The 14,949-nt window shown below is 47.2% G+C and overlaps 1 protein-coding gene across 1 annotated transcript in view; it reads right to left on the bottom strand.

Moving 5' to 3' along the window:
* Positions 1-8,949: 8,949 nt before the first annotated feature.
* LOC115157315 (sal-like protein 2) overlaps positions 8,950-14,949 on the bottom strand; it is a 7,444-nt gene continuing 1,444 nt past the window's right edge. Inside the window, exons 2-3 of the mRNA XM_029705469.1 lie at positions 10,564-14,285; positions 8,950-10,228 (exon numbers count right to left, since the gene is read on the bottom strand). Coding sequence (XP_029561329.1) covers positions 9,881-10,228; positions 10,564-14,285 — 4,070 coding nt within the window. The 3' untranslated portion in view covers positions 8,950-9,880. The remainder of the gene's footprint in view (positions 10,229-10,563; positions 14,286-14,949) is intronic.

The raw sequence follows: 14,949 nt of genomic DNA, 5'->3' as shown, positions 1-14,949 counted from the left end.
GTTAGGCCTAGGCCAGAGTGCCAACCCACAGTACACCAGACCCCCAGGGCCAGCACTGAGCAGCCCAGCTGCTAGGGATTGCCTAAATAGGTATCTCCCCTGACGTGGGCATGTTTTCAATACAGACTCTTTTAGTCGTACTGTGTTCCATATAAGGCATCCAGACCTTATGAAAGTTGCCCAGTATACCCTTAATCTTGTAATAAATCAAATATAGTGATACATAACATTACATTGTGGGAGGATAACCAACCTTCCAATTAATGGCAATGCATTTCTTAGCTGCTATAAATGCTTGGTTACACAGTTTCTTCCGATAACAGTCTCCAGTATCAACATTTCCAAGCAAACAAAAACAGGGAGAAGGGACAATCTGTAGACATGCTGAAATAAAACAACATACTCTTTGCCAGAATTCAGCCAGCCTTCACAAGACCATAACATATGAAAATATGTCTGCTTTTGTGTTTTACTAGTCCAGCAGAGGAATGACATTTCTGACTGCATGTAATTCAGTTTCACTGGCATATAGTACCTTCTATGGATGGTCTTAAACTGCAGTAATTTATGTCTGAGATGATATGAACATGACTGGGCATTCAAACATATCTGTATCCATTCATCATCATCTATAGCTTCTGCCAGGTCTTCCTCACATTTTTGTTTGACATGTTTTGTGTCATCGGTAAAAGCCTCTACCAACCCTTGATACAGTTTGGAAATTAACTTTGGAGGTTTGTCAGACTGCCTTAAAATAGCATCTGGCTCGTCCAGTGTTTGCTGCACAGAGAGAATAAAGTGTTGAATCTGTAAAAAATGTATACATTATATTATCCAAGAATATAATCAATGGTTCAATAATTGAAATGACCATTATTCCCAGATCCCAGACTGTAGCTTTAAACTTAAGCTGCTGTCCTGTTGCTGCTTTAGGTCTACCCATCAATTCAAGATGGAATCTTTGTATCATTCACTGATATTATTAATATACTGCTAAATTCACTTGAGCTCGCTGGCTGTCTGACCCTGCTGGGACCCCTGTCACCATCTGATCCTGCTAAGACATGATGAGCATAGTGTTGTGTTGTCACGATTGTGTGTAGGAACGGACCAAGGCGCAGCGTGAATATCGTTCCACATATTTTATTATAATGTGAAACTATGCAAGACATACAATAAACAAAAACAACAAACCGTGACGACAGAGGTGCAACATGCACTAACTCAAAATAATCTCCCACAAACAAAGGTGGGAAAAACAACTTCTTAAATATGATCCCCAATTAGAGACAATGATGACCAGCTGCCTCTAATTGGGGATCATCCAAAAAACCCAACATAGAAAAACAGAAACTAGAACCAAACAACATAGAAAAATAAAACTAGAATAAACCCCCCCAGTCACGCCCTGACCTACTCTACCATAGAAAAAAAGAGCTCTCTATGGTCAGGACGTGACATGTGTACTGACTGCACTAGAGGGCTGCATTCCGTAGGATGCCTGCGGGACCTGTGGGTCCGACAGAGATCATTGCAGCGCGGTCTGCATTTTTCATGCTGTGGGCTGGAGTGGGCAGTTGTCCCACAGACTATTTAGAAACAGTCCTCTTTCTGCTTTGTATGTGTTAGCCTAGCTATTGTATTAAAATCACATCTTTTTAACATTATTCACACACTCAGAATTCACTGCTTGAACTTTAGTAGCCTACCTCTCCTAGTTGGGCATGAGAGTTCAAGTGCACCTAGTATGTGTGGTCTCATTGAAATAGATGAGGCTACTTACATGGCAGAGAATCAAGTGGCAGTTAAATTGATTATGAAATTAACTTAGATATGATTAGACTGTAGTTTCTTACAGTATCTGTAAATAAATATTGATAATGGAAAGAAGTGGAGGGCGCTCAACCAACATGAATCAAAGTGCAATCAAAAATTTGTATCATCATTGAAGGCACAATGCACATATAGGTTAGGCTACTATGGTGAGCAAGCGTTGAACCTTTTCATTTTCAGTAAGTATCAATTACCCATTTATTTGTCTCTGCCTGCAAATCGTCCTCCTAAAAGGTAAGCTATATCCTATAGGACTATGCAAAACTTACCAAGTGTCGCTGTCATAATTCTTGCTGCTTCCAGTTCAATAGCTATACCTGTGAGATCAGGTGCGCGTGTGGTCTCAGTTAAATAGAGTAGGCTATATCCTATGCATGGGCGGAGAAGCACGAGGCAGTTATCTTTCCAAGGAAATGTATTTCCTAAATAGGCCTATTATTAGGCAACACATACACACTGAACTATGCTCAACTCTCCAGTGCTGGTCCAGTCAGTCTTTGAGAAGCTTTGCCTTTACACCGCCTGTCAGCCCACTCTGCATGCTCTTAAATCCAGCCATCTGAACACTGCAAACAGTGTACCCGACCACTCGGAGGTGACCGCAAGTACACTGTTTCCACTTTTTGTGTTACATTGCAATGATAAAACTAGGGGGGACAAAAATGCAATTTCAGAATGTGGGGGGGGGGGACATTACCCCACCATCCTCAGTGAAAGTTGCGCCCCTGGTATAAATTCCTTCTCGTATCTACGCGCTCTCCTCCTCTCACATTTTCCCTTCGCTTGTGGACTTCAGTGCACAACACAACAGCTGCCTGTGACCCAGCACAAAAAGCTTTATATCATAACCGCTAACTGCTACACACAACCAGCATCGTTGTCACCATATTAGCTAGCGTCATAATCAACATAGCTACTAGAACTAACGCGTTAGTTAACCCGATACAATCATGCAGTACAGTGTACTGTCAGCAAGCAGTTTAGCAGTTACACCAGCGGGCCACTGGTGGCAATAAATTAATACAACCAAAAGCTTACCTTGACTTGGAAGAGTTCCTGTGTTGGATAGTCATAACCAGCTAGCTAACATAGCACCCCTCTCTGTTTGGGCTGGGTGTTTGAGTAGACTAAACTAGTTATCTGCATTCGCTAGCTAAGGGAAAGTGAAGAAAATACTATGAAATATAGCTAGCTCTCTGTCTATCTCTTGCTTTTCCTTCATTTTTAATTACATTAATTTGTTCAAAACTGTTCAACTATTGTCTTTCTCTCTCTTTGAGTCAATTACTCACCACATTTTAAGCACTGCAGTGCTAGCTAGCTGTAACTTATGCTTTCAGTACTAGATTAATTATCTGATTATTTGATTGGGTGGACAACATGTTAGTTCATGCTGCAAGAACTCTGATAGGTTGGAGGACGTCCTCCAGAAATTGTCATAATTCCTGTGTAAGTCTATGGAAGGGGGTGAGAACCATGAGCGTCCTAGTTTTTGTATTGAAGTCAATGTACCCAGAGGAGGACGGAAACTAGCTGTCCTCCGGCTACACCATGGTGCTACCCTGGAGTGCTGTTGAGGCTACTGTAGACCTTCATTTCAAAACAGTGTATTTTAATCAATTATTTGGTGACTTATTATATTTTTATCAAAAGGATAACTTTTTTATATTTCACTATTTACATTTTTGTGAAATTCTCTAAGGAGTATGGTCCTCCCCTTCCTCCTCTGAGGAGCCTCCACTGCTGTAGGCCTTTATAAGGGGTTACTAGTTATTACGAGTTAGTAAGCATATATCACCAACACTGTCTACAGTCACACATGACGTCATTCCATAAAAGTATCAATACATGAGATATGTTGTGTAAGGCAGCAGTAAACATGTCGTTGTCATTGTCGTCGTCAATGTCGTCGTCCCCTCCAGGCCAATTAGTGACAATTATTCAAATGTATGTTGCGCGGATTAATGAGGGTGAGTAAAAACTCTAGTCTTTTTCCCCTGCTGGAAATAAAAAATAAAAACAGAATGGGTGCAGCTTATGGGCCCTAATGGGAAATGTGTTGCTCATGTGAGGCTGCATATAGGCCTATGTACAAAATGTCATGACTGTAGCTCAAACGGTCCAGGAGATATGCTTGTTCGAAGTTTTCAGTTGATTACTACACCGCCCCCCTTGGGCCAATCAGTGTAATTGTGTATATACCTAATCTCTATAGGAAGGCGCATGATTCATCCAATTTCCCTCAAAATCGCAGTATGGGTGGGTAACTGCATACTTGGAGTGTGTCTGAGAGTGGGTGTTTCAAAAGATCAACAGTGATGGTGTAACATCAGTGGGTGGCTCAACAGGGTTGGGTGTAACATCAGTGGGTGGCTCAACAGGGATTGGTGTAACATCAGTGGGTGGCTCAACAGGGATGGGTGTAAGATCAGTGGGTGGCTCAACAGGGTTGGGTGTAACATCAGTGGGTGGCTCAACAGGGTTGGGTGTAAGATCAGTGGGTGGCTCAACAGGGTTGGGTGTAACATCAGTGGGTGGCTCAACAGGGTTGGGTGTAAGATCAGTGGGTGGCTCAACAGGGTTGGGTGTAAGATCAGTGGGTGGCTCAACAGGGTTGGGTGTAACATCAGTGGGTGGCTCAACAGGGTTGGGTGTAACATCAGTGGGTGGCTCAACAGGGTTGGGTGTAACATCAGTGGGTGGCTCAACAGGGTTGGGTGTAACATCAGTGGGTAGCTCAACAGGGTTGGGTGTAAGATCAGTGGGTGGCTCAACAGGGTTGGGTGTAAGATCAGTGGGTGGCTCAACAGGGTTGGGTGTAAGATCAGTGGGTGGCTCAACAGGGTTGGGTGTAAGATCAGTGGGTGGCTCAACAGGGTTGGGTGTAAGATCAATGGGTGGCTCAACAGGGTTGGGTGTAAGATCAGTGGGTGGCTCAACAGGGTTGGGTGTAAGATCAGTGGGTGGCTCAACAGTGTTGGGTGTAACATCAGTGGGTGGCTCAACAGGGTTGGGTGTAACATCAGTGGGTGGCTCAACAGGGTTGGGTTTAAGATCAGCGCTCCATTATTGGTTATATTAGAGCTGTTTATTACTGTGTCCGTGTGAAAAGTAGGGAATAGCTAGGGAAACTGACAGAGAATGAGGTCAAGGTTAGCAAAAAGGTTAGGGTTTAGCTAAAATGCGTATCAGCTTAGGAGAATTAACATTACAGGTTAGGAGATTGAGGTTAAGGTTAAGGAAATGGTTAGGGTTAGGCTCAGCTAAAATGCTAGAGTAGTCAACAATCAACTCGTCGTGTATCCCAATCAGCCAAGCAAAACGGTCTTGAGTGGCAACAAATCTTCCCAACTAGCTGATTTGCGTTCCATAGACCCACTTCTGTTGAACCTCCCACTTTTGCAGACACTTCCACTTTCAGACACACTCCATGTATGCAGTTACCCATGACTCCAAAATCAGGGAAGTGGTGTCTTTGGTATCACATGTGACTAACAAATGGTTGATTTCATCATTGGGGACAAAAATATTTTTTTTTATGTCTTTCACATTCTTTCTGAAACGTTTAGTAGTCTGGAGACATGCTCAAATGTCCTGTGATAGATGATTGTTGCTCCCAGTTGAATGACAGTTATCATCAGGCAGGTATGCACAAGGGGCCGTTGATATTGGATAATGAACGAGGTTAGGCTTACCTCAGCCCAAATGGGTCACTTAGTTCACTTGGTCAATCCAACAGGTTCTTTCATGTTGAAGGCCTGGCTAAACACTGCCATATTGTGGTTTTAACCAGTAATATGTTATAAAATATTACAAAAAAAATTCAAACCTGAAGGTTTTGTTTAACACTACTTAATTTTTTTACATAGTGGATGTTGCATCGCCTGAAACCTCCAAGTCAAGTGACACATTCCAATAATGCCTTGACAGCCATACTTTAGGGTTTTTCTATGGGCTGTTTTGTCTACCACTCCTCCTTACGTATGGTGTATGGATCAACATCTAAAAGTGGACACTGCCACCTGCTGTACAGACATACTAAACCTTTCTACTTAGTATAGTGTCATTCATGTGGAGATCAGTTGCACATACACTGATGCTTTACATGTTTTACATGTTACATTTTAGTCATTTAGCAGACGCTCTTATCCAGAGTGACTTACAATTAGTGCATTTATCTTAAGATAGCTGGGTGAGACAACCACATATCACAGTCGTAGCAAGTACATTTTCCTTCAATAAAGTTGTTATCAGCAAAGCCATTCCTTTTTGTAAGTGGTAAGATGAATGAGCACTAGCTAAATACACACAGACAGACAGCACACCCACAGAAAATTCAGTACCTTACTACGACTGTGATCTGTGGACGTCTCACCTAGGAGTCTTAGGGTGAATGAACTTACTGTAAGTTAGTCTGGATAAGAGCGTCTGCTAAATGACTTAAGTATAAAACATGTCAAAGGTTCATCTGTGTGTGCGCTCACACTCTTAAATGTTCATTCATTAATGCGTACACCTTGGCAATCATTTTAACCATCAAAACCCTCGTAGGTGTACTCCAGTCAGTAGCGTCTGTCTCGAGAGGCTAGTTTAACTGACAGTATGACATCCCAGACCTGGGAAATGATTTCAACTCTTTTAACAGGAGGGCCTATTGCTTTATAACAGTTTAAATCATCTTAATGCATATAATCATAATCATCAGCATATTCTCTGCCTATATTTTCATAATAATAACAATATCTGCCATTTAGCAGACGCTTTTATCCAAAACGAAGGTCATGTGTGCATACATTGTCACATAGGGTATTGCCCCTCTAAACTTCAGTGTATTTATTGCGATGATTATATGGGCGGCAGGTAGTCTAGCGGTTAGAGTGTAAGGCCGGTGACTGGAAGGTTCTATTTCAACTCACGAAGCTGACAAGGTTAGTCTGTCAATGTGAGCTTAAGGAAGGCACATAACCCAAATTGCTCCGGGGTCGTCTTAATAATGGCCGAGTTGGCATAAAGCCAACATTCTCCTTTATGTTATTTTGACCACTCACTTCAGGTTTAACATTTTGACGGCTCAAATCAAACTTTATTTGTCACATGCGCCAAATACAACAAGTGTAGACTTTACCATGAAATGCTTACTTACAAACCCTTAACTAATAGCAGTTGGCCAAACGCCTCTATCCAGAGTGTCATTCCTCCATCATGACAACAAGCCACTGTTTTTCCCTCTATGACTTTTGATTGATTCTTCAACTAGCTATTTGTCAAAACATTAAATGCAAAAATCCATTCAACAAATTTCAAGACACTAAAAATGCTTCCAAATGCAAAATAATTTTCAACCTACAGTAGCTTGCTTCTGAAGAAGAAAAAGTTTATTAATGAACATAAACTGACGAGTTTGTCTGAAAGTGGACATTTCAGAAGATCAACAGCGATCAACAGCGATGCATTTAATCAGTTGGTGGCAAAACACCAGTCTCAAAACATCAGTCTCAATGTCAACAGTGAAGAGGTGACTCCGGGATGCTGGCCTTCTAGGCAGAGTTCCTCTGTCCAGTGTCTGTCTTCTTTTGCCCATCTTAATCTTTTCTTTTTAATGGCCAGTCTGAGATATGGCTTTTTCTTTGCAACTCTGCCTAGAAGGCCAGCATCCCGGAGTCGCCTCTTCACTGTTGAAGTGAGACAGGTGTTTTGCGGGTACTATTTAATGAAGCTGCCAGTTAAGGACTTGTGAGGTGTCTGTTTCTCAAACTAGACACTCTAATGTACTTGTCCTCTTGCTCAGTTGTGCAGCAGGTCCTCCCACTCCTCTTTCTATTCTGGTTAGAGCCAGTTTGCGCTGTTCTGTGAAGGGAGTAGTACACAGCGTTGTACGAGATCTTCAGTTTCTTGGCATTTTCTTGCATGGAATAGCCTTCAATTCTCAGAACAAGAATAGACTGACGAGTTTCAGAAGAAAGTTATTTGTTTCTAGCCATTTTGAGCTTGTAATCGAACCCACAAACGCTGATGCTCCAAATACTCACATATTCTAAAGAAGGCCAGTTGTATTGCTTCTTTAATCAGAACAACAGTTTTCAGCTGTGCTAACATAATTGCAAAAGGGTTTTCTAATGATCAGTTAGCCTTTTAAAATGATAAACTTGGATTATCTAACACAATGTGCCATTGGCACACAGGAGTGATGGTTGCTGATAATGGGCCTCTGTACGCCTATGTAGATATTCCATTAAAAATCTGCCGTTTCCAGCTACAATAGTAATTTACAACATTAACAATGTCTACACTGTATTTCTTATCAATTTGATGTTATTTTAATGAACAAAAAATGTGCTTTTCTTTCAAAAACAAGGTCATTTCTAAGTGAGCCCAAACTTTTGAACGGTAGTGTACATTTTCCCTTTTGTAAATGGTAAGATGAAGGAGCACCAGCTAAACAGATCCACAAAGACTGCACACCCACATAATATTCAATACCTTACTGTATGTGCCCACACTCCTAAATGTTCATTAATTGATGCTTATACCTTGGCAATCCTTTTAACCCTCAATGACCAGTGACCACAGTCTGAGCCATCAGCCCCCCCTTTGACCTTTCTCACACACACACACACACTGCTCTGGTTGTCATCATGGCTGAGGGGATTAGGGTCTGAAGTGGGGACAGCTGGTCTCTCCCCCCTCTTCCTCTTGGTTGATGTGACAGACATAGAGGAAGGCAGAGGAGTTTAATTGTGTTGAAAGAGAGAGAAGGGATTAATGAGGCCTGTGTGTGAGGAAACCTGGCAAGGCCGAGCCAGTTAGAGGCTACACAATGCTGTGCCAACACATACGCACATAGGCACATACGTACACACATATGTAGCTCGCTCACACACACACACAAACCCACTTGCACAAAAAAATTGCCAAATGCACACTTACCATATGCACAAAACAGCTGTGTGCATCTGGCATGTTTGTGCATGTGTCATTGTTTTGGTGTCACTAACAGCAGTGTGTGACAAATAAACAAATATCAAAACAGCTCTACAGGAGAATGTAGAACAGGCACGATAGACGTCCAAAACAAAGAAAACAGTCACAGTCAACAACAACAACAAAAAAGAAAACTGTTTCCCAGCTTTTTGTCTTTTTTTATCCCCCTTATTTCACAGGAATACACTGAAAGTACAACTCACAACAATATCAGACATAGACCTCAGATTTTTTTTGTTTTGTTATAAAGATACAACATGAACCAAAGACAACAAGTTACAGAGAACGGACATCACTGTGAGACCAAACGACAATCAGCTTATTCACAAGATCCAAAGGAAAATGGGTCACACAGGAAACTGTCTGTCCATTTCTTTCTCCACCTGGCACACCACAACACCCACTCCTCTGTGCTTCTCTGTCTATCAGCTGGAGGAGGAGTCTGGAGTATTCACGAGTTCAAAAGTGAACCACGATGGCATGAAAGATTAGGTTTTATACAGTAGTAGGATGAGAGACTGCATCTCTATAGACTGCCAGGGTTGAAGCTACCATGTCAAGTTTAGTTTAGTGACCCTTACCATTCTGTTCCACCTCCTTTTCCCTGTTATGTTTGAATGAAGGAATTGTTTATGTGAGAACAATATCACATCCTCTCTACCTTGCCTCCTTTTCCAATACATGTCTTTATTTGAGTTAATATCTATCACATAAACAGTGAGTCAGACTGTTCAGGAAAATGAGCCCTAAATCTAGAGTAGAGCTCTTTGTCTAACAGAGCTCTCATTCTAGAGCCCAGCTCCAACTCTCATTGTCTTGACAGTGACTTCTGACCTCCTCAATCTTCCAATCCTGTAGTTATGTCGTCTTTTTTGAATCCTTCAACTTTCTCCTCTTTAAAAAGAAAAGGCCAGGATGGCCAACTTACAGTTATCACAAATTAACTAAGCAATTTACTCACAGACAACAAACCAACAGACTACTCAACTGAATTTGGAAGCAATACAATACAAAAGTCCCTACGATTTGACTCAAAGGTACAGTGAATGTCCATTGATAGCACCAATTACATTGACTCTAGAGTAGACCCTTCGTCAGACCCATCTTCTGAACCCCTTCCAGTGGTCGGTTCTTTCGACAGCTGGGATCTAACGGGAGATTTAGCCAATCGGGGCATCTCCCCATCCTCTCCTTGGCTACCACTGGCCGGGCCTTGTGCCGGGTCGTCTGCCGAGTCGTTGCTGGTGTTGAGAAAGGCTTGGTACTGGTTCCAGAAGCCCACATTGCTCCTGGTGGCCGGGGGGTTGGAGGACGTTGTCGGTGTGTTAGCAGGAAGTCGCTCAGAGGCCGAGCGACCGCTCCGTACAGGGGGACGTGGTGCCTTGACAACCCCTCCATGATGCTTCATGTGTCCCTGTAGATGAATATGAAAATAACAGATTGTTTAAGTGCCACTCCGACCAACCTCTGAGTCATTTAGCTTGACTGATTACCCTCAGTCTGGAAGGAGATTTATCATCAGTGAATGTTTCAGGTAAATGTAACCTGACACCTAACTAACAGATTAAAGTAGTTTTAGTAGTAATGTTGGGTTCATTGGTTGCAATGTTTTGGACATCTAATTAACAATTCCACAGATTAATAAATCACTTCAAAGCAGCTATCATGAAGTCCATAAACATGTAGTCCATAAGAGACGGCTAAGTTCTCTACCAACCCACACATCAATCTATACCCACATCCTCTTACCTTCAGTCCACTGCGGCTGGCATACTCTTTCCCACACTCGGCACAGCTGTAGGTCTTCTTCTCAGGGCGAGACAGGGGAGGGGGGAGAGTGGGAGCCAAACTGATGGGAAATGTGCTTTCCAATTGGTCACTGACACCGCCCATCCCATCCTCCTTCCCATGGGAGCCGAGGTACGCCCCCTGACTCGTCTCCCTGGTGTAGGGTACAGCTTTCTGAGGAACTTCCCTAGCCTCAGCATCGCTTGTGTCTGCGCTCTCTGATGTTGGTGCCATTCTCGGGTCCGTATCAGATACAGGAGCTTGGTCATGCTTTGGTGCTGCAGGCGGGGGGGTTTCAACCCTGTATTCCTCTGTGGACTTGGGGGTTGGGAGTTTAGGTGGGTGCTCTGGGCTAAGGACAGGGGTAAAGGAGGGGGCTGGGCTGGGGTGTGCTACCGGGGCACAGAGGGCTGGTGTGCTCAGTAGATCCTCCAGATTTGATCTAGGGCCGGGGAGGAAGACATTGAGAGGAAGGGCATTCTGACCCAAAAGACAGTCTGACATCATTAGACTGGACAAGGGGGTGGTTTTGGTAACACTGGAGGAAGTGGGAGCAGGGCCAATGGTACCAATGGTTGAATCAAGGAGTTCAGCATGGTTGTCATCATTGACTGGGGAGCCTGTATCTCCTAGAGGAGGCTGTGGGGAAGGCACACTGACAAACAGGACTGGGGGGTCTGCGCTGCTGGGCGGAGGGGTGTGTGAGGTGGAGTTTAGGAAGGAGTCAGGGGTGAGGTCAGAGGGAGGGATCAGGTCAGGGCTGGAGGAGTGAGATCTGTTAGGCTCCCAGACACACTTAGGTGATGTCACACTGACCGATACGGGGGCAGAGCCTCCCACTAGGGTTTGAAAGTGTGTGGATGCTGCTGAGCTCTTTGACTGGCTGCCTGAGGCTGCAATGGAGCTCTCCGTGGAGACCTTGGGGGTGTCATTGGACTGTGGCTGGGACTGAGACAGTGCCTGGGAATGGGTCTGGAGCTCAGAGATAGTGGCAGGCTCTGCTGAGGCCTCTGATAGAGACTCTGCACTGCCCTCCGGTGGCAGCTGCCCTCCCAGGTGCATGCGGATGTGGTGCTGCAGCACCAGGGCATTTGTGAACTTGCGCTGGCACAGCGGGCAAGAGTTCTGGGCACGAGAGTTCGGTGGGCGGGCACGGTGTGTTGCCAGGTGGGACCGCAGGCTGCCCTTGGTGGAGAAGGAGCGTCCACACAGTTTACAGGGGAAGGGGCGCTCTCCCAGGTGGGTGGCCTGGTGCAGACGCAGTGCCCTGGGACAGCTCAACACACGCAGACACACCCCACACTGGTTGGGGGCCAGGGAGCCAGTGCTCATGATGCCAAGGCCGGGGAGCATGGCGCCTGCCAGAGCGCTGCCCCCGTTTGCACTCATGCCCAGAGCGGCCACCATCTCCCTGGTGAAGTTGGAGACGGAGGTGGGGGCATGGGTGGAGGATGGTGGGGTTGCCATCACATAAGTGCTGGAGGTGCTGGCGCCCATGAGGCCGCTGTTGAACAACCCAGTAGAGGCCATGCTGCTGTGGGAGGTCTCCCCTGAGGAGGAGGCCCAGGGAGAGGAGGTGGGAGGCTCCTTCTCCAGCTTCTCCACCAGCCGCTGCAGCTTGGAGGTGTCTGAGGTGGGGGTAGAGACGGAGGGGGAGGAGGTGGAGGCGTGGGCTTTGGGGTAGTGGGAGAAGGGGAAGGAGAGCTGAGAGTGGGTGGAGGAGAGGTGGGAGGAGCCTTGGGCAGGGGGAGGAGGGCGGAGCAGGCCCAGGGCAGGGTGTTGGTGGGGGGAGCCAGAGGGGAAGAGGAGTTTAGGGAGGTGAGCCAACTGGGAGTAAGCAGAGTGCGACATCATGGGAGGGTGAGGGGGCGTGTTCTCATCAAAGCGTTGCTGCTTTGCCCCCTTGAAGAACCCAGCGATGGCGGAGGTGGACGGGGAGGGGACAGAGAGGAGGGAGGAGGACGCAGAGGAGGAAGAGGAGGATGTGAGTGAGGAAGCAGCAGAGGATATGGATGCAGCAGCGGCTGCAGCAGCAGCTTGGTTGAGCCGCAGGAGGGAGTGGGCGGTGGAGATGAGGGCCAGGTCCACACTGGGGGGAAGGGGGAGAGAGGAGGGGGGAGCACTGGTGGACGCCCCCAGAGAGAAGCCTCCTCCGGCACCTCCCACCTCCATACCGTCTCCATACGGGTCATCCTCAGCCCGCCGTTTACGACGTCTCTGAGCCTGCGCTGCACTGATGCTCAGACCAATGCTGCTTATGGGCTGACCCTGGGGCTCAGACCCCCCCGCTGGTCCCATGCCCGGCCCAAACAGGGAAGGGGGGAGAAGGGAGAGCGAGAGCTCTGGGTTCTGCTCGCGGTGGCGGAGGAAATGCACCTTGAGGTTGCCGCGGGTGGTGAAGCGGCTGAGGCAGACAGGGCACTGGTAGGGTCTCTCGCCCGTGTGGGAGCGCAGGTGGATTTGCAGGGATGAGTCACTGCTGAACAGCTTCCCACAGAACCGACAGGCATGCTGGAGACGCCCCAGGGAGGAGGACGAGGACCCTGATGAGGAGACAGACAGGTGGGGCTCCTGAAAGGAGGGGGGTGCCATAGAGGCAGTGGTGGGCAGGGGCGGGGTGAGGAAGGACAGGCCACCGTGGCCGCTGGCTGAGGTGGTGTTGGGGGATTTCTCATGGAGGTAACGGGTAGGCAAGGCCAGGGAGAGGGCCAGGGGGTAGTTGGACGATGCCATGGTAGAGATGGCTGAGGAGGCAGATGAGGAAGAAGACGAGGAGGAAGGGCGGATACTGGTCCCAGGGTAAAGATAAGACCCTGTAGCCCCTCCTGCACCCTCCATCTGGGTCTTGTGTGGCCGCAGGACATGGGACAGTGGGTGGCTGGGCTTGGAGGGCTTGGAGGCAGGCTGGGGAGGGAGCAGGGAGGAGAAGCAGGCCAGGAGAGGAGCTACAGAGCTGGGAGGCTGGGTGGGTGTAGGCTGGGGAGGACTGGAGGCCCTCTCACTGCCCTCCAGACAGAGCTGGGGAAAAGGAGGCAGGAGGATCTGGGGCGCCTCCAGGCCACAGGAGGCCCCGCCCAGCCGCAGCACCTGCCTGCAGATCTCCTCCGTCATCTGCATCTGGTGGATCTGCCTCTGCTGCAGCACTCGCAGCTCATCCAGGATCACCGCAATGCTCAGGTGGGCACGGGGCGGGGCTGCAGAGGCAGCACCCGGGCTGGGGGAGGGTGTCACAGGGCTGGGAGGGCCCTCGGGCACAGGGCTGGGGCTACCAGGGTGGGGCGGGGGGCAGAGGGAGGCTGAGGAAGAGGATGAGGAGGTGGTAGTGGTGGCTGACACGCCCAGTTTGGGAGAGGCCATGATAGAACGAGGAGGGTGGGTCTGACTGGAGGGCGATGTGGAGGTGTTGGGGAGGTGCAGGACTGTCTGGGAGAAGAAGGAGGGGTGGGGGAAGTCAGGGGAGAGGGAGGACTGGGGGTCTGTGAGGGAGATGGGGCAGGAGGTGGGCTGGCAGGGGCAGCAGGAGAGGGGGGAGCCCTCACTGGGTAGAGAGCGGGTGTGAAGCACCCAAAAGTAGGGACGCGGAGCCAGGGGTGGCTGGTAACTCTGAGGAGAGGAGGAAGATGATGAAGAAGAGGAATCTGTGGTCAGAGGAAAGGAGGATAACTTCACTGCCAACTGGCCATCTGAGAAAAGAAGAGAAAGCAGACATGAGAAAGTTGACTTAGTTATTGTCTTACTGAGCATGACAGAGCTTTGCATCTACTTTACACACTGTTACCATTTTCACTTAAATAAAACTGTTCGAGCAGTGAGCACTACTCAGAATCCCCTTTTTGTGAGTGTTTTCCACAGGTCGACCTTATCACACTCTGATGATGGTCAGTGGATAGCACAGAAATGCAACTCTGGCAAATCATAGAGGTAACAACAACCAAATAGAAAAGAATGGCCCTCTTAAAAGTGTGATTTTGCAAGTAGTGGCAGATAGGTAGAAACACAACAGCTAAGGACTGAAGCCCTCAGATAACAACTATACATTATGAGACCATTCTGTCAGGTGAACTCCTGATCCAGATCCAATTTCACATTGTTCTCTTCTCCATCACCTCATCCTCCTAACTCCGCCTCCCCTTCTTTATCCTCTCTGTCTTCGTCTGCACCCCCCTCCAACTTACACCATGAGCAGCCTACCTTGACCCTAAAACTGCTTACAACCCTGACCCCTGAAAAAGACATGGAAACCATACATAGACATGCACATGCACTCTATCACACACTACTCTCTCTCCTCTCTCTGTCTTTCTTTCTTTCTGTCTTTCATCTCTTGGTGCACCCTTCCCCCATTAC

Source organism: Salmo trutta, chromosome 21 (assembly GCF_901001165.1).
Source record: "Salmo trutta chromosome 21, fSalTru1.1, whole genome shotgun sequence".
NCBI classification, from domain to species: Eukaryota; Metazoa; Chordata; class Actinopteri; order Salmoniformes; family Salmonidae; genus Salmo; species Salmo trutta.
This window is presented reverse-complemented; position numbering and strand designations above follow the sequence as displayed.